This window comes from Salmo trutta, chromosome 31 (genome assembly GCF_901001165.1).
Source record: "Salmo trutta chromosome 31, fSalTru1.1, whole genome shotgun sequence".
Classification (NCBI taxonomy): Eukaryota; Metazoa; Chordata; class Actinopteri; order Salmoniformes; family Salmonidae; genus Salmo; species Salmo trutta.
In genome coordinates, this window is record NC_042987.1 from 21232961 (window position 1) to 21251205 (window position 18245).

At 42.2% G+C, this 18245-nt stretch overlaps 2 protein-coding genes across 8 annotated transcripts in view; both read right to left on the reverse strand.

Annotated features, from left to right (window-relative positions):
- Positions 1-18245, reverse strand: part of LOC115169741 (melanocortin receptor 4-like) — a 50999-nt gene that overhangs the window by 30438 nt on the left and 2316 nt on the right. For 3 of the 7 annotated variants that reach the window (XR_003870918.1, XR_003870916.1, XR_003870913.1), the window contains 2 exons: positions 12600-12878; positions 11845-11901 (listed from right to left, as the gene is read on the reverse strand). The exons of 1 other annotated variant lie outside the window; for it this stretch is intronic. The gene's annotated coding sequence lies outside the window, so the exon portion shown is untranslated. Of the gene's footprint in view, positions 1-11844; positions 11902-11965; positions 12879-18245 lie in introns of those variants that run through there. 3 more of the 7 variants (XR_003870915.1, XR_003870917.1, XR_003870914.1) reach the window with 3 other exon arrangements.
- On the reverse strand, positions 765-11841 carry LOC115169742 (E3 ubiquitin-protein ligase RNF152). Its single transcript, XM_029725657.1, has 3 exons — positions 11785-11841; positions 4426-5785; positions 765-1152 (listed from the first exon to the last, which is right to left on the reverse strand). The coding sequence occupies exon 2, from the start codon at positions 5579-5581 to the stop codon at positions 5054-5056; it is 528 nt and encodes a 175-aa protein (XP_029581517.1). The 5' UTR covers positions 5582-5785; positions 11785-11841; the 3' UTR covers positions 765-1152; positions 4426-5053.

The window sequence follows — 18245 nt, forward strand, 5'->3', positions numbered from 1 at the left end:
TTACTTTTTTGTTTAGTCAAAAGCTCTCCAATTAGTTTTATTTGATTGTCACAATTTTTTCAGGAAATGAGCAATGTGAACCCATTTTGCAGATGATAATGGCATTCAACACCAATGCAGCCATAGGCCTTCAGCGATGGCTCACAACTCTAGTCCTTGAGTACCCCCCAGCACACATTTTTGTTGTAGCCCCGGAAAAACATACCTGATTCAACTCAGAGGGCCTGATGATTAGTTGACAAGTTAAATCAGGTGTGTTTGTCCGGGGCTATAATAAAACTGTACTGTTGGGGGTACTAGGGGACCGGAGTTGGGAACCACTGCCCTACAGTATGATGGCATTAACTTTATGGGAATTTGCAATGCACCCCTTGACATTGTGGATTTGAAGTAGAGAATAGCTTAACTCGCACATTGTTCAGATATATGTTCTCAATATAAAAACAATACCAGTAGACAATGTAAGGCTAATCATTATACTAGATTTGGTACATGCCTTGTGCTCACATGAAATTGTTTAGTTGAAATCCAACCCTTGTAATCTAGGTGGTGAAATGTCTGGAAGTAGGAGATTGGAACCTTCTCTTCAAACATACAACTACTACCACCAAGTTCAATGCCAGATACTTTTCTCCCAGAAGGCCTGGGTGGCACTTGGACGGGCTACTGTGATAATGAAGATGGTTTGCCTAAGACTACCACAACAATTACATGGTCTATGCTAAATGTGTTTAAATTGTAAAAGAAAAAAAAAATAGTTGGGCTATAAGAAATGCTTTTTATTCAATGGGGCTAGGCAAAGCAGAGATAGCAAAATACTTTCATTTCACCCATACAACAATATAGCCTATTATTAAAGAACAGTATGTTTACAATACAAAAAAGTATTTTACAAATTCCAAATTACACACACACAGTTTAAGGGGGGCAGTTTAGTCACGACGACAAGGTGAAGGTGCGCTCTACACATCTGACACAACAGAATCATTCAGATTGTCCAAAGCACAGCATATGACAACCATCTCGTATAACTGAGGGATGTCTCTTTTCATATTTGGAAAAGGAGAAAGTTGAAGGAGAAACTGATCTTGCTCATCTTCACAGTGGGAATCCAGTTGACATGGGTGTCTTGATATAGGTCAGCTGGTGAACCTACAGTACATAAACAAATGAGAAGCACACCTGATGTTAGAATATCACTTCTTCAGGTCACATAACCAAATACTTAAGAGCCCTGATGGTATGTGTTTAATTCATTCAGGGTGTTTTATTGTCATATGGATATCATCTATTGTTGGACTGGAACAACCAAGTCAACACATTAGGTTGTCATATCCCATTGTGGCTTTTGTCATATGCTGTAATGGCCATACATTTTCCCTCCTCTTATGAATAAACTTATCATCAAATTATCATTGGGTTATTACCATTGGAGTTTTTTGGGACAATAATGTCCTCCAGGCTATACAGAAGTGGTCAGATGACGCAGATGCTAAGCTACAGGACAGTTTTGCTAGCACACAGACTGGAATATGTTCTGGGATTCTTCCGATGGCATTGAGGAGTACACCACATCAGTCACTGGCTTCGTCAATAAGTGCATCGATGACGTTGTCCCGACAGTGACCGTACGTACATACCCCAACCAGAAGCCATGGAATACAGGCAACATCTGCACTGAGTTTAAAGGGTAGAGCTCCCGCTTTCAAGGAGCGGGACTCTAACCCGGACGCTTATAAGAAATCCCGCTATGCCCTCCGACAAAACCATCAAACAGGCAAAATGTCAATACAGGACTAAGATTGAATCGTACTACACCAGCGCCGACGCTCGTCAGATGTGGCAGGGCTTGCAAACTATTAGACTACAAAGGGAAGCACAGCCTCAAGCTGCACAGTGACACGAGTCTACCAGGCGAGCGAAATAACTTCTATGCTCACCTCGAGGCAAGCAACACTGAAGCATGCATGAGAGCATCAGCTGTTCCGGATGACTGTGTGATCACGCTCTCCATAGCCGATGTGAGTAAGACCTTTAAAACAGGTCAACATTCACAAGGCCGCAGGGCCTGATGGATTACCAGCAGGTGTACTCCGAGCATGCGCTGACCAACTGGCAAGTGTCTTCACTGACATTTTCAACCTGTCCCTGACCGAGTCTGTAATACCAACATGTTTCAAGCAGACCACCATAGTCCCTGTGCCCAAGAACACCAAGGTAACCTGCCTAAATGACTACCGACCCGTAGCACTCACGTCTGTAGCCATGAAGTGCTTTGAAAGGCTGGTCATGGCTCACATCAACACCATTATCACAGAAACCCTAGACCCACTCCAATTTGTATACCGCCCCAACAGATCCACATATGATGCAATCTCTATTGCACTCCACACTGCCCTTTCCCACCTGGACAAAAGGAACACCTACTGTACGTGATAATGCTGTTCATTGAATACAGCTCAGCGTTCAACACCGTAGTGCCCTCAAAGGTCATCACTAAGCTAAGGACCCTGGGACTAAACACCTTCCTCTGTAACAGAATCCTGGAGTTCCTGATGGGCCACTTCCAGGTGGTAAGGGTAGGTAACAACACATCTGCCACGCTGATCCTCAACACGGGGGCCCCTCAGGAATGCGTGCTCATTCCCTTCCTGTACTCCCTGTTCACCCATGACTGCATGGTCAAGCACAACTCCAACGCCATCATTAAGTTTGCCAATGACACAACAGTGGTAGGCCTAATCACCGACGACGATGAGACAGCCTATAGGGAGGTGGTCAGAGACCTGGTAGTGTGGTGGCAGGATTACACCCTCTCCCTCAACGTGATCAAGACAATGGAGATGATTGTGGACTACAGGAAAAGCAGGACCGAGCACGCCCCCATTCTCATCGACCGGGCTGTAGTGGAGCAGGTTGAGAGCTTCAAGTTCCTTGGTGTCCACGTCACCAACAAACTATCATGGTCCAAACACACCAAGACAGTCGTGAAGAGGGCATGACAACGCCTATTCCCCCTCGGTAGACTGAAAAGGTTTGGCATGGGTCCTCAGATCCTCAATAAGTTCTTTAGCTGCACCATCGAGAGCATCCTGACTGGTTGCATCACTGCCTGGTATGGCAACTGCTCGGCCTACGACCCCAAGGCACTACAGAGGGTAGTGCATACGGCCCAGTAGATCACTGGGGCCAAGCTTCCTGCCATCCAGGACCTCTATACCAGGTGGTGTCAGAGGAAGGCACTAAAAATTGCCAAAGACTCCAGCCACCCTAGTTATAGACTGTTCTCTCTACTACCGCATGGCAAGCGGTACCGGAGTGCCAAATTGAGGTCCGAAAGACTTCTTAACAGCTTCTACACCCAAGCCATAAGACTCCTGAACAGATAATCAAACGGCTACCCGGACTATTTGCATTCCCCCCCATTTTTACACTGCTGCTACTCTATCTATGCATAGTCACTTTATCTCTACCTACATGTACATATTACTTCGAGTAACCTGTGCCCCCGCACATTGACTCTGTACCGGTAGCCCCTGTATATAGCCTCGCTGTTATTTTATTGTTGCTCTTTCATATATATAATTTTTGTTTTAACTTAAAGTATTTACTAAAATAAACTGAACACTTATTTTTCTTAAATACTGCATTGTTGGTTAAGGGCTTGTAAGTAAGCATTTCACTGTAAAGCAACCTGTTGTATTCGGCACGTGACAAATAAAATGTGTTTTTTGATATGGATGTCATATTGTACAATTTGTGTCTCCCCTTTTTAAGGGATCCAGCTTTTGTCAAATGAACGTAATATTTGACATTTCATGGGAGATTAGGAGAATTTACACAGCAGGTTAGGAGAATTAGGTTAATAAGGTTCGGAAAAAATGTTAAGTTGTATTTTAGCTAAACCTTCTACATTAATTTGACAAAAGCTGGATCCCTTTAAGCCAGGACCCCTTTTCAGCCTAGATTACATGGTTTCTTTCAAGACGAGGTAGTTTTTATTGATCTGTTATCAGTGTCAGTAGAGTATTATTATAAAAGATTCTGCTAATGTCTCCACTCTCCAGTCCTATAAAGTGTAGTATAATTGCATTAAATGTTTGTCAAAAGCCACATTTTCCAGTGCAAAGAAAAGAAACGTCTCTGATATAGCCTATGCCACTACGTACTTATTAATAGCATAAATCATCACTATCCAATCTATTCATCACATTAGGAATAGTAGGCTTACATTAGTCGGCAAATGCAATGCTAGAGGCATGTTATAAAAGGGGCATTTTTATGGTAAAAGTTTCCCCAAAACTTGAAAGTCAAGCGACACATGCGAATAACTAGACTACATGCTATCCAGCTAGCTAATTTTGGCTAACACATGGTTAGCAAAACAGTGAAACTAAACTTGAAAATCGATCAGACTTGACTTACCAGTGATGAAAAGATTAGAGCAAACCCTGTATTGACAGCTGTCTGGATTCAGGTCTTGATGGGCAAAAAGGTTTTTGCTTTTCTGACAGTTCTTCCATCTTAAAAATATTAATTTAGAGCCTTGATTGTGTGGGACCTAAAGATTAAAATGTCTCTAAAAAGTCAAATAGCATCATCTGTAGGTGAAAAGGAAGACTTGATCAAATACAAATCACAGACCTCTAAAAATGGGTCCGTTTTATGTTTTTCATATGAATTAACACAAGTAAGCCTTTCGCCACACCCGCAATAACATCTGCTTAATGTGTATGTGACAATAACATTTGATTTGATTTGATTTGTGCTTTTCTGGGTGAATCACAACAGAGAATCATAATGGTGATTGGTTTAATTTCTTAACTGTCTATTGCACAAAGACATAAATCATTTGAAAAAAATAATAATAATTCTTCAATATATCTGAACACATTCGAAATACAAAGTATAACAACCATTTCCTTACTCAGTATGGCAGTACTAGTCCTGGTTAAGAAAAAGCCTGAATGCTGGCATTGTGACAACGTCCTGTAATTTTGGGGAGTGAGATATAAAGATCCCAAATAGCTTATTATTATCATCATCAAGTCTTTCAGCCACAGGATATCATGGTGAACCGTTCTGAGTTGCAGGTCATGCTGTGCAGTATAATGTACACGAGTAAGAGTAGGACAAATACCACAACAACCACTAAGCAGAACCTAGTCCCAAATGCGCTCTTACAACTACCTTCCTCCCATTCCCTCATCCCATGTTCCTCCTCCATCCCTGTAGCCCTCTCATGGTGTTCTACTGGAAGGTAGGCGTTACATGGCAGCCGTATGAAGACAGGTGTGTATGGGACAGAGATGATGGCCATAGTGTCCGGGTCATCTAGGAGTTGGGAGACAGAGACCCCTGGGGGCAGAGTGGTGACAGAGCGACACCAGGGGCAGCGCAGCTCACTCTGGCTCATCCTCATCTGGGTCAAGCACACTGAGCAGCAGGTGTGCTGGCAGTCCAGGAGCTTGGGCCTACGCCACAAACTGTAATAGTTGAAACAGATCTGACATTCTAACATGGAGTCTTGTTGTGAGATCTGACAATCTAGAATGGATTCTTGTTGTGAGGGAGATTCCATTATGATGAGTTTGGTCTGTTGTGTCAATGACAGTCACAAGATGTCAAACCACAAACAGTCTGTGGTTCCCGCGGTATGAATAGGCAGATTAGGGAACCATAGAGCGATTTACAGATGTTTCTGCTCTTGCCATCTCTCCTCCTCTCTTCTTTACAGATGTTGTGTCACAGTACTTAGTTTAATCCATGTCTGGCTCCATCAACCCTATTAGAGAGAAGACATTTGTCAAGTCAGTGTATGATTCCGTAATCCTCATTAAATAACTCATACTGAAAAAGCAAAAAGACTACTTGGTCATGTCCTGCCCAATGAGCTCTCTGTGTGTGTGTGTGTGTGTGTGTGTCCGCTTCAAGACCCTGTGACTATAAGAATAAAGCACAATAAGCCTATTTCGTCATTAACCAAAACAGGAAAAGAAACTTAGCAAATGAGCAAACCTGTTTCTGATCTGGACTGGCAAGAATGTTGACCACTAGATCTTTATCACTCAGCAGCCTAAGGCAAAGTTCCTGCATGGCATTGCTGCACATTTCTTAAAGCGGCATTTTGTAACTTTTTTCTGCTCCAGTAAGTCGCTAGTGGTCATCCAATGTGAAGCAAAAGTAATAATATTGCGCCTCTAGCCTGCCTGACAACCTCTAGCCTGCCTGACAACAACTTTGCCTGTTGGGTCAGATTTTCCCAACATATTCTGTGCTGTGGATAATGAGTGACGTGTTTCAGTAGTTTATGGATATTCTAACTGGTAGGGGTATGATAGCTAGCTAGCTGAGCCCATGTCCACACTTGGAGAGCAGAGATAGCTAGCTTACAGACATGGCAGACGCGAGGGGCCAATGACCTAACCCAGCAGCAGCTACTCCTCCATCTACGCCAAAGAAACAGAGAACTTTGGAGAGCAGACAGGCGAAAATGGAAAGCAATAAAGCACAGACCAAGATGAGAGTAAACCTCGGATCTGCATTCACACTCTCTCTCTACCTCACCTGCTGTCTCTAACTGAATGCTCGGCTATGAAAAGCCAACTGACATTTACTCCTGATGTGCTGACCTGTTGCACCCTCTACAACCACTGTGATTATTATTATCATTATTATTATTATCATTATTATTATTATTATTATTAGACCCTCCTGGTCATCACCCCTCAGAGCCTGGTTCCTCTCTAGGTTTCTTCCTAGGTTCCTGCCTTTCTAGGGAGTTTTTCCTAGCCACCGTGCTTCTACATCTGCATTTCTTGCTGTTTGGGGTTTTAGGCTGGGTTTCTGTATAGCACTTTGTGACATCGGCTGAAGTAAAAAGGGCTTTATAAATACATTTAATTGAAGGGATTCAAAAACGACCGAGTTTGCATAATTTCTGCTGAAAAGGTACGATATTGCTAACTAGATATAATATATTTCTAGATATAAAAAGTTAAACGTCGGTTTTGATATTTAGTTGTAAATATTCATGTGAGTGCTCCATTTTGGATTACTTCTTTTTATTGTTGTTTTCAAGACACGCATCCAATAGTTCGTATTGGCTAGCTAGATAATGTTAGCTACTGTGGCTAGGTTGTTAGCCGACTGACATTGGTTTGTTTAATTTGATTATAAAATGTGGCTTCACGAGATAGTCATTACTAGCTAACTTGTGTATAACGTTACTCAAACTTGTGTTATATTTCTGAAGTCTGTGGTCTGAAAGTCATGTTGATATTGGTTAGCACTAGTTAGCTACTTTTCTTCACACTAGTCTACTGGCACGGAATTACCTAGCCAGGATTATAAAGCCCAGTTCAGATATGTAAATTGAGACACGACGCAACAGTTTGTTTAATCTGAGCAGTCTAGTTTTAGAACGTGTGATGTCTTTGGTTGGAGTTTCCAAGATTCAAATCTTAGCCGAAGTCTTGCGACGAGACGGATCCATTTAGCCAATCAAAGAACAGTGCACTAACATTCTGTGTTCAGTCAAGCAGCTAGCCAAGCAGAGCGCTAGCTAGCTTTTTTGCTGCACATATCTAGTCTAGCTTGCTGATATTTACAATAGTATCCAGCTGCAGCCCCGCAGCAGCCTGTGACTAAAACCAGTTTGTCGCTAAAACCAATACTATCACCATCTACTGGCAGTGGTTAATCCCTACCACATACATGTGAACTCCTTTTATTTCCTAGATTCCATTCCATCTTTCTTTTCCTCCTTCCATTTTGTCTCCTCCTTTACTAGCTTAATTTCCTATCTCCCTTTCCTTTCCTATTTTTCCTTTCCAAACGCAATCTTTTCCTTCTTTCCTTTCCTCCATCCCATAAATCCCTTTCCATCATCTCCTTTCCTAGCTCCTTTTCACCCTCCCTCGCTCAATTTCCTTGACTCCCTTTCTTCTGCTTCCTTTTCCTAGCGCCTTTCATCCTTTCCTAGATCCCTTTCATTTCCCTCCTTTTATTTCCTAGACTCCTTACCTAGCTCCCTTTTCCAATTTATTTTCCTCCATTCCTAGGATTAACCATGGCCAGTAGAGGAAAGAAAAAAGGAAAGGATGAGTTCACATGTAACAGGTAAAATAAAACAATTAATGAAACACCAACAAAGTGTCTTAGAAAGGGCGTTGGGCCACCATGAGCCACCAGAAGAGCTCCAATGCGCCTTGGCATAGATTCTACAAGTGTATGAAATTCTATTGGAGGGATCCAACACCAACCTTCCACAAGAAATTCCATAATTTGATGTTTTGTTGATGGTGGTGGCACTGTTCCAGAATCTCCCATAAGTATTCAATTGGGTTGAAATCTGATGACTGAGACACATACCCTTTAAATCCCCTATGCTCCTTTGAGACCCCTCTTTCAAAAGATTGAGTGTTTTATAGGTCACATGTACAGGGTTGCAGGTGTGATTGCAAGGTACAGTGAAAATCGTAGTATTCGAGCTCCAACAGTGGAAATCGAAGTATTCGAGCTCTAACATTCAGGACTAACTGAAATAAAATAATGTCCATTGGGGAAGTAGCAGGAGGGGGGAGCTGGTAGCTGACTAGTGGGGGCTATTCAGCAGCCTGATGGTCTGAGGATAGAAACTATTGGCCACTTTCAGTTTTTGCCATGATGCTCATGTACTGCCTGTGTCTAAGTGATTGAAGCGGGGAGAACAGGGCATGGCTTGGGTGGCTGGGGTCCCTGATGATCTTCTTGACCGTTGGACCATTTCAGCTTCTCTGAGATGTGTACGCCGAGGAATTTGAAGTTATTGACCTTCTCCACAGTTGCCCCGTTGATGAGGACAGGGGCCTGTCCAGCCTGGTTCCTCTTGTAGTTTACAATCAGCTCCTGAGATCTCTTCTTCTAGTCTTGGTAGCCAAAATAATGGTCAACTGGGCATTTTTATGCATGACCCTTAGGATGATGGGATGTTAATTGCTTAATTAACTCCAGAACCATGCCTGTGTGGAAGCACCTGCTTTCAATATACTTTTTATCCCTTTATTTTGGCAGTTACCTGTATGTGGTAGTGATTAACCACAGCCAGTAGAGAGGAAAGGAAGTTAGGAAAGGGAGCAAAGAAAGGAATCTAGGAAAGAAAAGGAGTTCACATGTATGTGGTAGGGATTAACCAAAGCCAGTAGATGGTGATAGTATTGGTTTTAATGACAGGCTAGTTTTAGTCACAGGCTGCTGTGGGGCTGCAGCTGGATCCATCTCAATATTTATCTAATGCATGCATTTCATGACACTCCTTTGCTACAAACTGTCTCAACTGCAAGTCTTGTCTTTAGTTTTGCCAATTTAGCGACTTTGTCACTATATTATTTACTGAGGTGTCGGCCCCTCCAGTGACTTTTATTGGTAAGAGGCTAGGGACATCTTTGGGGAGTGTTGACACCGAGAGTTTCTGTTGTATTATTTAGCCACCTTTCTCACCTCACACCAAAGGTGCACACACCGGCAGAGAAGCACAATGGAAGGGATTGTGCAGCGGGAGAGGGGGCGAAAATGCTACGTTGGGGACCACATTTGTGCCACAAAAATAGTTGGCAACACTGCTCGTCTTCTTGAGCTGTTGTAGCCTACAACACAACATTCTAAAACTAACTATGGTAGTTTGATCTCTTCTGGTCTCATGCTGGCTGTTGAATCTGAACTGAGCTTCATTACATGATGTTCAAGCTCTAGAAAATATACTGCTCAAAAAAATAAAGGGAACACTTAAACACATCCTAGATCTGAATGAAATAAATAATCTTATTAAATACTTTTTTCCTTTAGATACTTGAATGTGCTGACAACAAAATCACACAAAAATAATCAATGGAAATCCAATTTATCAACCCATGGAGGTCTGGATTTGGAGTCACACTCAAAATTAAAGTGGAAAACCACACTACAGGCTGATCCAACTTTGATGTAATGTCCTTAAAACAAGTCAAAATGAGGCTCAGTAGTGTGTGTGGCCACGTGCCTGTATGACCTCCCTACAATGCCTGGGCATGCTCCTGATGAGGTGGCGGATGGTCTCCTGAGGGATCTCCTCCCAGACCTGGACTAAAGCATCCACCAACTCCTGGACAGTCTGTGGTGCAACGTGGCGTTGGTGGATGGAGCAAGACATGATGTCCCAGATGTGCACAATTGGATTCAGGTCTGGGGAACGGGCGGGCCAGTCCATAGCATCAATGCCTTCCTCTTGCAGGAACTGCTGACACACTCCAGCCACATGAGGTCTAGCATTGTCTTGCATTAGGAGGAACCCAGGGCCAACCGCACCAGCATATGGTCTCACAAGGGGTCTGAGGATCTCATCTCGGTACCAAATGGCAGTCAGGCTACCTCTGGCGAGCACATGGAGGGCTGTGCGGCCCCCCAAAGAAATGCCACCCCACACCATGACTGACCCACCGCCAAACCGGTCATGCTGGAGGACGTTGCAGGCAGCAGAACGTTCTCCACGGTGTCTCCAGACTCTGTCACGTCTGTCCTACGGCCTCCTCCACGTCTCCTGATGTACTGGCCTGTCTCCTGGTAGCGCCTCCATGCTCTGGACACTACGCTGACAGACACAGCAAACCTTCTTGCCACAGCTCGCATTGATGTGCCATCCTGGATGAGCTGCACTACCTGAGCCACTTGTGTGGGTTGTAGACTCCGTCTCATGCTACCACTAGAGTGAAAGCACCGCCAGCATTCAAAAGTGACCAAAACATCAGCCAGGAAGCATAGGAACTGAGAAGTGGTCTGTGGTTCCCACCTGCAGAACCACTCCTTTATTGGGGCTGTCTTGCTAATTGCTTATAATTTCCACCTGTTGTCTATTCCATTTGCACAACAGCATGTGAAATTTATTGTCAATCAGTGTTGCTTCCTAAGTGGACAGTTTGATTTCACAGAAGTGTGATTGACTTGGAGTTACATTGTGTTGTTTAAGTGTTCCCTTTATTTTTTTGAGCAGTGTATATTTTCAGATATAATTTCAGTCATAAAAGGAATAAATCTACATCAATGCCTGGCATGCCTGGATTTCCAGCCCCACCATTGTCAAGTATAGGAGCAGAATCAGATCGGTAAGCACAGACTTAAGCGAAGTATTTTTTACCATGTCTGTTCCATAATTTTGTTTCACCTAGCTGGCCAAGAACAGGAATAATTTACCGAATAACAAAGTAGACTTCGTATAATGATAGGCATCTATGTAGCTCAACTGTTTAGGAAAATTAACTATCCAGGATTTACTTTGAGTATTGAGGACATACTATCCCAATTTTAGCCTACTGCACAGAGTATGTTATTCCCTATTTGAGCTAGCTCAAAAGGGATGCTACACATGTATTGAGTATAAAACTAATTTTCCATAATAACAATATTAGGTAGGTGCTTACATTTGTCCTATTTCACACATGTACAAGTAGAAACCGTCATCAACATTTTAAAATGGCTAAAACAATTCTAATAAATGCAACAATTGTACAATAGATGAAAATACTCAAAACTTTTAGAATTCTTAAAATCCACCAGATATTGACTGAATGATAGCACATAATGGTCGCTTTGCATTCACGATGGTCGCCTCGCTTCACGTTCGCAATGGTTGCCTCACTTCACGTTCTTAGGAAACTACGCAGTACTTCGTTTTTTTATGTATTATTTCTTACATTGCTACCCCAGGAAATCTTAAGTCTTATTACATACAGCCGGGAAGAACTATTGGTTAAAAGAGCAACATCAACTTACCAACATTACGACGAGGAATACGACTTTCCCGAAGCGGATCCTCTGTTTGGACCACCACCCAGGACAATGGATCGGATCCCAGTAGGCGACCCTCTTTTTCAGAGCTGATCTGATTGGCTGACATCGAAGAAAAAAAAATCTTAATTTTTACTCTTTTTTTTCCCCACCCCCCCTTCCTTCCTTCTCTGGCCTCCATTGATTTAATCACCTTAGTTCTGGCCATCCTACAATGGTAAACAGCATAATAACTTTTGAACTAATTATGATAGAGACATGAGTTTTGGACCATTGGCTTTCTTTGAGGATTATCTACACAATTAACATATTTTACCCATTGGTCAAAAGATGCGTGTTTCATTGGACACCCTATACATTTATGAACTTCACATGGTGGTGAAAGTGCATGGCGATGAGCTTGATGCTCCTTTCCAATAAATATTAAGGGTCTTATTTTGGTGATATGTTGATCTTTACTTGTATCTGCGAACTGTTGGCTAGAGCGCACGTGCCAAGACCAGAGTAGGCACATTTAACCCATCAGTCTTTATAGCAAAACTATCGGTAGAGTTGAAAATGCGATGGAAACGCATTGAACTTTAGATTTGTATTCAGGAAGATGACAAATTAAGCAATTTGTGTGCCCTATGTCATCTTGCACTGATTTATGGCAACAAGTCAGTTTGGTGGAAACACTGGTGGGATAATGCACATATTTTCTTCATGCGGAGTTTAGAATATTCACATGAAAATATGTTGCAAATTGGATGACAACCTAGCTACTGATAGTAATGAAATTCTATGGACAAAATACTCACCAAATATTATTCTCTTTCATCTACAGGAGACTGTGTTTACGCATTGAAAACCGGAAAGGACTATCCCATAACTTCAGAGAGGAATGTTAAGAATGGGCTCTCAATTGGGGCTTCCAAGGAGAATGACGTGAGATCAGATGAACCAAGACTCCCTGAAGAGCCACCACCAACATCGGCTGAGCAGCTACAACTTTGAGGAGAAGTCGCCATTCAACACAGGATGCCGTTAGCACGCCTTCGAGCAAGGAAGGACCTGCACTTTCGCCATTGTCAGACTTCCTGGGAAATGTGAATATATGTAAATAAAATTAGTGATGCACCGATATGGCATTTTTGGCCGATACCGATATTTTCCTTGCCAAAAAACCCGATAGTTAAAACTTTGACAGCCTTTAAAGCATTCTAGTATAGTTAAATAGTTAGTACACACACATGGACGCAGCGGTCTAAGGCACTGCATCTCAGGGCAAGAGGCGTCACTACAGTCCCTGGTTCGAATACCAGCAAAACATAATCAAAACCTATTTCCTTCACTTACTTGCTGTGCTGTTTCGTTGTTCAGTATTTTCATTCTCAACCAGGATTTCTATGGAACGCCGTTTGGGTCTTTGCGTGTCAAAAAAAGTATACTATTTAACATTATTTGACGTGTCAAATAATCTTGTTGACCAATCAGGACCTGAATATGACTGCACGTCACATAAAAACAAATAATATACGGCTCAAATTATGTAGTTATTCACATTGATTACACTATCACTCGTATATCATGTCACAACGATTCATCGATACGTATGCTATGATGCTGGTAAAGTTGTCTAGCACACCTACAGTGCTGGTCATAAAAAAGTTAAACTAGCTCATTGATGTGTAGTAGTGTGATGTTGTTCCCCTAGATTATGCACCAAGTTGCACACAAGGACCAGTTCAAATAGGCCAGGTCAAGAGGGGATGTTAATAATAATGTGTGTTTTTTTATTTTTTTAATTACAGCTGCATAGCTAATGTTATTTTTTGGTGCACAAACACTTTTTCATATCTAGATTGTACATACACGTGATTGTAAAAGTTTTGTATATTTTGGTTTGGTCCATCGCGGGTTGTCTGTATTTCCGTACCCCCTTATTGTTCTCTTTTGCCGGACCTTCAGCTAGTGAGGAATGTTGTCCTTGACTCTCCAATTCTTCAATATAGAACCGTGGTAATGTTACACAATGTGCTGTTATGCAACCATACATTTTGTTACAATGTGGACAATATAAAGATTTAGGTTAACAAGTTTCACCGAGCCCGCTAACTAGGGTACCTATTGTAACTTGTGAGTACTTGGGACAGTGTTTGAGCGAGTTTCCATGTGCTCGCGCAGGTGCCTGAGAGCTGTGACTGGGCTAAGGGCTAACATATTGTGTGTTGTCTCTTCATGTGCAGGGCAAATAAAAACAGCCAACCAGCAGACCTCCAGTTGTGGCACTGTCCTAATTAAAAGTACACAACGCAGAACGAACCACGCTACAGATGCAAACAATGTTCTTCCCCAAAAACACAGCAAAACAACAATCTGTTTCAGTAGCTATAGTTAGCTAGCTAGGTGTCATTATCTAAAATAACCTTAACTTAAGACAGTTCTTATTTGATTAATGGTGGTCAGACCCATCTATGTGAAGCTAGCCACAATAAGGATTAGCCACAATAGTATGGCATAATTCTCCTATTTGTATTCATTTGCATCACTGTCAATGACATTCTTTTATTTTGAAGGCAAACCGCCAATTCCACTATTGTGCCTAATCCTTATTGTGGCTAGCTTCACAACACATAACCCGGTGCGGTCGAGCCTCACTAGCCAGATGAAGCCAGCTGGCTGCTTATAACGTTAGCTTTGGGCAACAGGGTTAAGTAGCTGGTTAGCTATTTATTTTCATGAACTGAAGTTCAATTTCAATAGGCTAACAACAAGTGGCAACCTAGCTAATACTTACTCACAAGGATTCCTAAATCATTGCTAATGAAAATGACTGCAGTTTCTACTGGTCATTGTTTTCAGGCTGGTTGTATTGGTGCTAGCTAGATGCCAAGCTAAAGCTAGCTAGCTACCCCAGAAGTTGCAGTCGAACGAATAATGCTTTATTACCAACGCGGTATTGTAAACACATCGTACGTGGCCGGTGTTTGCAGACTTTTTTGTACAGCTTTGACAGTGCTACTGTATATTTTTTGATACACAAAGACCCAAACGGCATTCCATAGCATGCATGTCGTGAAGCTAATAGCAGTGACGCTATTACTGTGTAACTCCGGTAGGGCAACATCTAAAACAAATAGCGCACTTGGTAGTGTGTACCAGTGCTCGATCAGTCGGTGAAAGCCAACATCACCCACGACAGAGAGTGGTTGATTGTCAAGGGCAATGAATTCCATTATCTTGGCTTTAATGGATTTCGCCTTTGAGTTGTCTCGCTGAAATGTTCTTACTCTTTCAAATGACTGCTCAAATTGTTGACTGCTCAATCCACACAGCAGACAATGTGGGCTAGTTAAGGAATGCTGTATAGCACAAAATTTTACATGGCGTCATTACGTCATGTACCTACGTTATATAGGTATGCACGTCAGCTTTGACATCGGTTTTGCACATCGGCCAATTCCGATATGTTCACCGATATATCGTGCATCCCTATATATAAGATGTGTGTGTGTGTGTGTGTGTTTATTAGGGAGATAAACAAGAATACAAGGTAGTGTCTGTAACCTTATCGAAATAACAAAAGCATAGTGTAAGGGAAACATTCTGAAAATGTACTGGTAAAGCACTGAACTGATATCACCCAGACAAAGAGAAAAATGAAGTACTTACAGAGATATCACCAAATGGAATATCTTTCATAATTGGGATCCAAATGAAGAATAAAGTACAGTGTAGTCATGGAAAGTATTTGGTACTTAAATAAATGGAATAGTGCAGTGGTGAAATGGTAACAGTTGTGTGTTGTAAGGTGCAGGAGTCTCCATGCGCAATTCAGGCAGGCGCACCAGCAAGGTTGTCTGTGGTCTGGGATGTCTGGAGACCCTGGGATAGCACTCTGGTTCTCCATGATGTAAAACATCACTCCAGACAGACAGAAAGCAACCACCTCTTCTCCCGTTTCTTCAAAAGGACAGCTCTTGCAATTTAGCCTGCAATGATAATTAGAACACCCTAGAGATAACCCCCTTGATAGACGCCCTTCTTCGAAAATCAATACAGAAAACATTCCATACTGATATCTTTGAGGCATAAAGCACGCTTCTTCTGCTCCATGGACTCAAAAAAACCAAAATAGGGCCAGTTCTTGTGAATCTGACCGTTGCCACATTATCCTCCAACGCTTCCCAGTTTTTCCTCAAGACGCCAAAGGATTCGACCAGCAAACATGGGTACAGAACCCTCGCGCCGACTAAAGGGGTTTCATATTTTCCACCACAACTTTACTTCTCGTTTCCTGTCTTTTTCACCACTGTAGACCACTCATTCTCACTCTGTGCTCTCATCTTCATCCGACGCGCCGTCAGTATCAAACAGAACATCCATTTCGGCCATCTTTCCTTCCCGCAGACAGCACTTTTGAGCACAGGAGACTACTCCGAGAGCTGGGGTTCTTCTTTGGTATATTGGCGTTCGCACAATTTAGTGCGCATGCCGCCACCGATGTGGGGATGGGGCGGAGATATATTCATACAAACTACAAAAAAATGAACTAAAATCAAACTACTTTTCTGTTAAAAGTAAAAACTGATTTGATCCCTATACAGGCTCAAGGGGAGCCTGGGAGGGCGGGCCATCTTCCGGCGCCAGTACTCGTTGCAAGTCTTCCAATGTAAACTCCTGAAGTCCCAAAAACGTTTCTGCCACAGCCAAAAATAATATCCAGTTTCTTTGACACCGGCAATGAACACCACAAAAATCCACCTTTTTAACACACAGTGTACCTTTTGACTGGCAGCAAACGTTTACTACAGGCTGTGGTGCATCACGATCTTCACTAGTGTCACTTGTTTTCTCAACTCTTTTAAAAATCACCTCCATGTGAGATTAGATTGACCGCTCAAACTTTTGCTAACTCAAATCTCCTTCACCCTTATAAGGCGCCCCAGTAACACGGGATCATGATCACGACCACAATTGAAACACTGTTGTCCTCATACACACCGTTCTTCAGTAGACTCCGTCCGTCTGAACACATTTGAAAGATGGCCAAATCCTACAAATTTTTACACTGCTATGGTTTGGGGACGAAAGCTCTTACAGCGTATCTTACATAACCAAGCATCACATGCAGAAGTAGGTTCTCTTTATATAAAAAAAATAACATCAGGACCAACAGACTTTCTTCTTCTTCACCATTCACCCAGCGGGTCAGATGTCAGGCACCAACCATGCCAGGATTTCTCTTCAGGTATTCAACCTGAACATCAGTCGTCACCCCTGAGATGACTCGTTCGATGAACGCTCTGCTCCGAAGTTCAAAGCACGATACTTCTGTTGTCCGGATTCTTTTGAGGCCCACTGCAATCTTCCTCTGTTCTTCAGAAATACAATTAATCAGAATAAGACCACACTCCTGGTCACTCTGAAAGACTCCACTTTTCCCAGCGCATACTTCACCATTCAACACCTCAAACCTGTCTCCCACATATGCATTCTTACTCAACAAAACAGATCCCAACAAGAAACAATTAATTATCCAACATAAACATATCATCCACTCCAATTTTAGGCAATTTTCTTTTTGTTCCATTTTTTGGACTGTTGTCCATTCAGCACATTCATCTTCACCTGTACACACATTGTTACACATGCAACTTTTGATTCGAACTCAGCATCCACTTTCACCATCTCTCCCTGCCAAATGAGAGCTGGGCTTTCTGGGAAAGGGTGTTCAAATAGACCCCCAAAAAAATCTGCATTATTGCCAGAGGGGTCTCCAAAAACACCTGTACACACATTGTTACACATGCATTACAGCTTTAACAAGGCAATCTTATGGGCTTAGTTCAGGTTGAAGTTTAGTTGAAGAAGTTGTCATGAGTTACAGAATGCATGGCCACCCCCCCTCCCAAAAAAGCACATGAAAATAGTTAGTACTGACATACCAACCAAACCAGTTCACCAGCTTCTCTAAATAAGACACATAAGCATAGTACAATTATCCCTCTAGCAGCAGTAGGAATACCGTGCTGTAACCTGGTCACCATAGTTACTACAGTGGCCTATCCCAAGTGCTAAAGTTTGCACAAAGAACATTAACTTTAATTAGCCAACTTAGCCTTCTAGGACAAAGTCCTTGGACTTTCCAAACGCAAGAATGCTTTGCCACTAACTTCAAAATTGTTAAATATGAAGTCTAAATTGAAATTCATCTGAAAATGGCTCTGTGAATACCTGGATGGAGCTGTAATTTGACTGCAAAATATTACATGAAACCACACATTAGGCTTTATAATAGTAAAAGTTGAAAGTTAAAAAGGCATGTCTCTACTTTAAAAGGTTATGTAAACACTGAATGCCATCAAAAGTAGGCTTCTTTTTCAATTGATACAAGCAGTGCAATTGCTGTATTGAATTTTGGCATTCAAGCATGTAGACATAATCGGCTTTGAACTTGAACT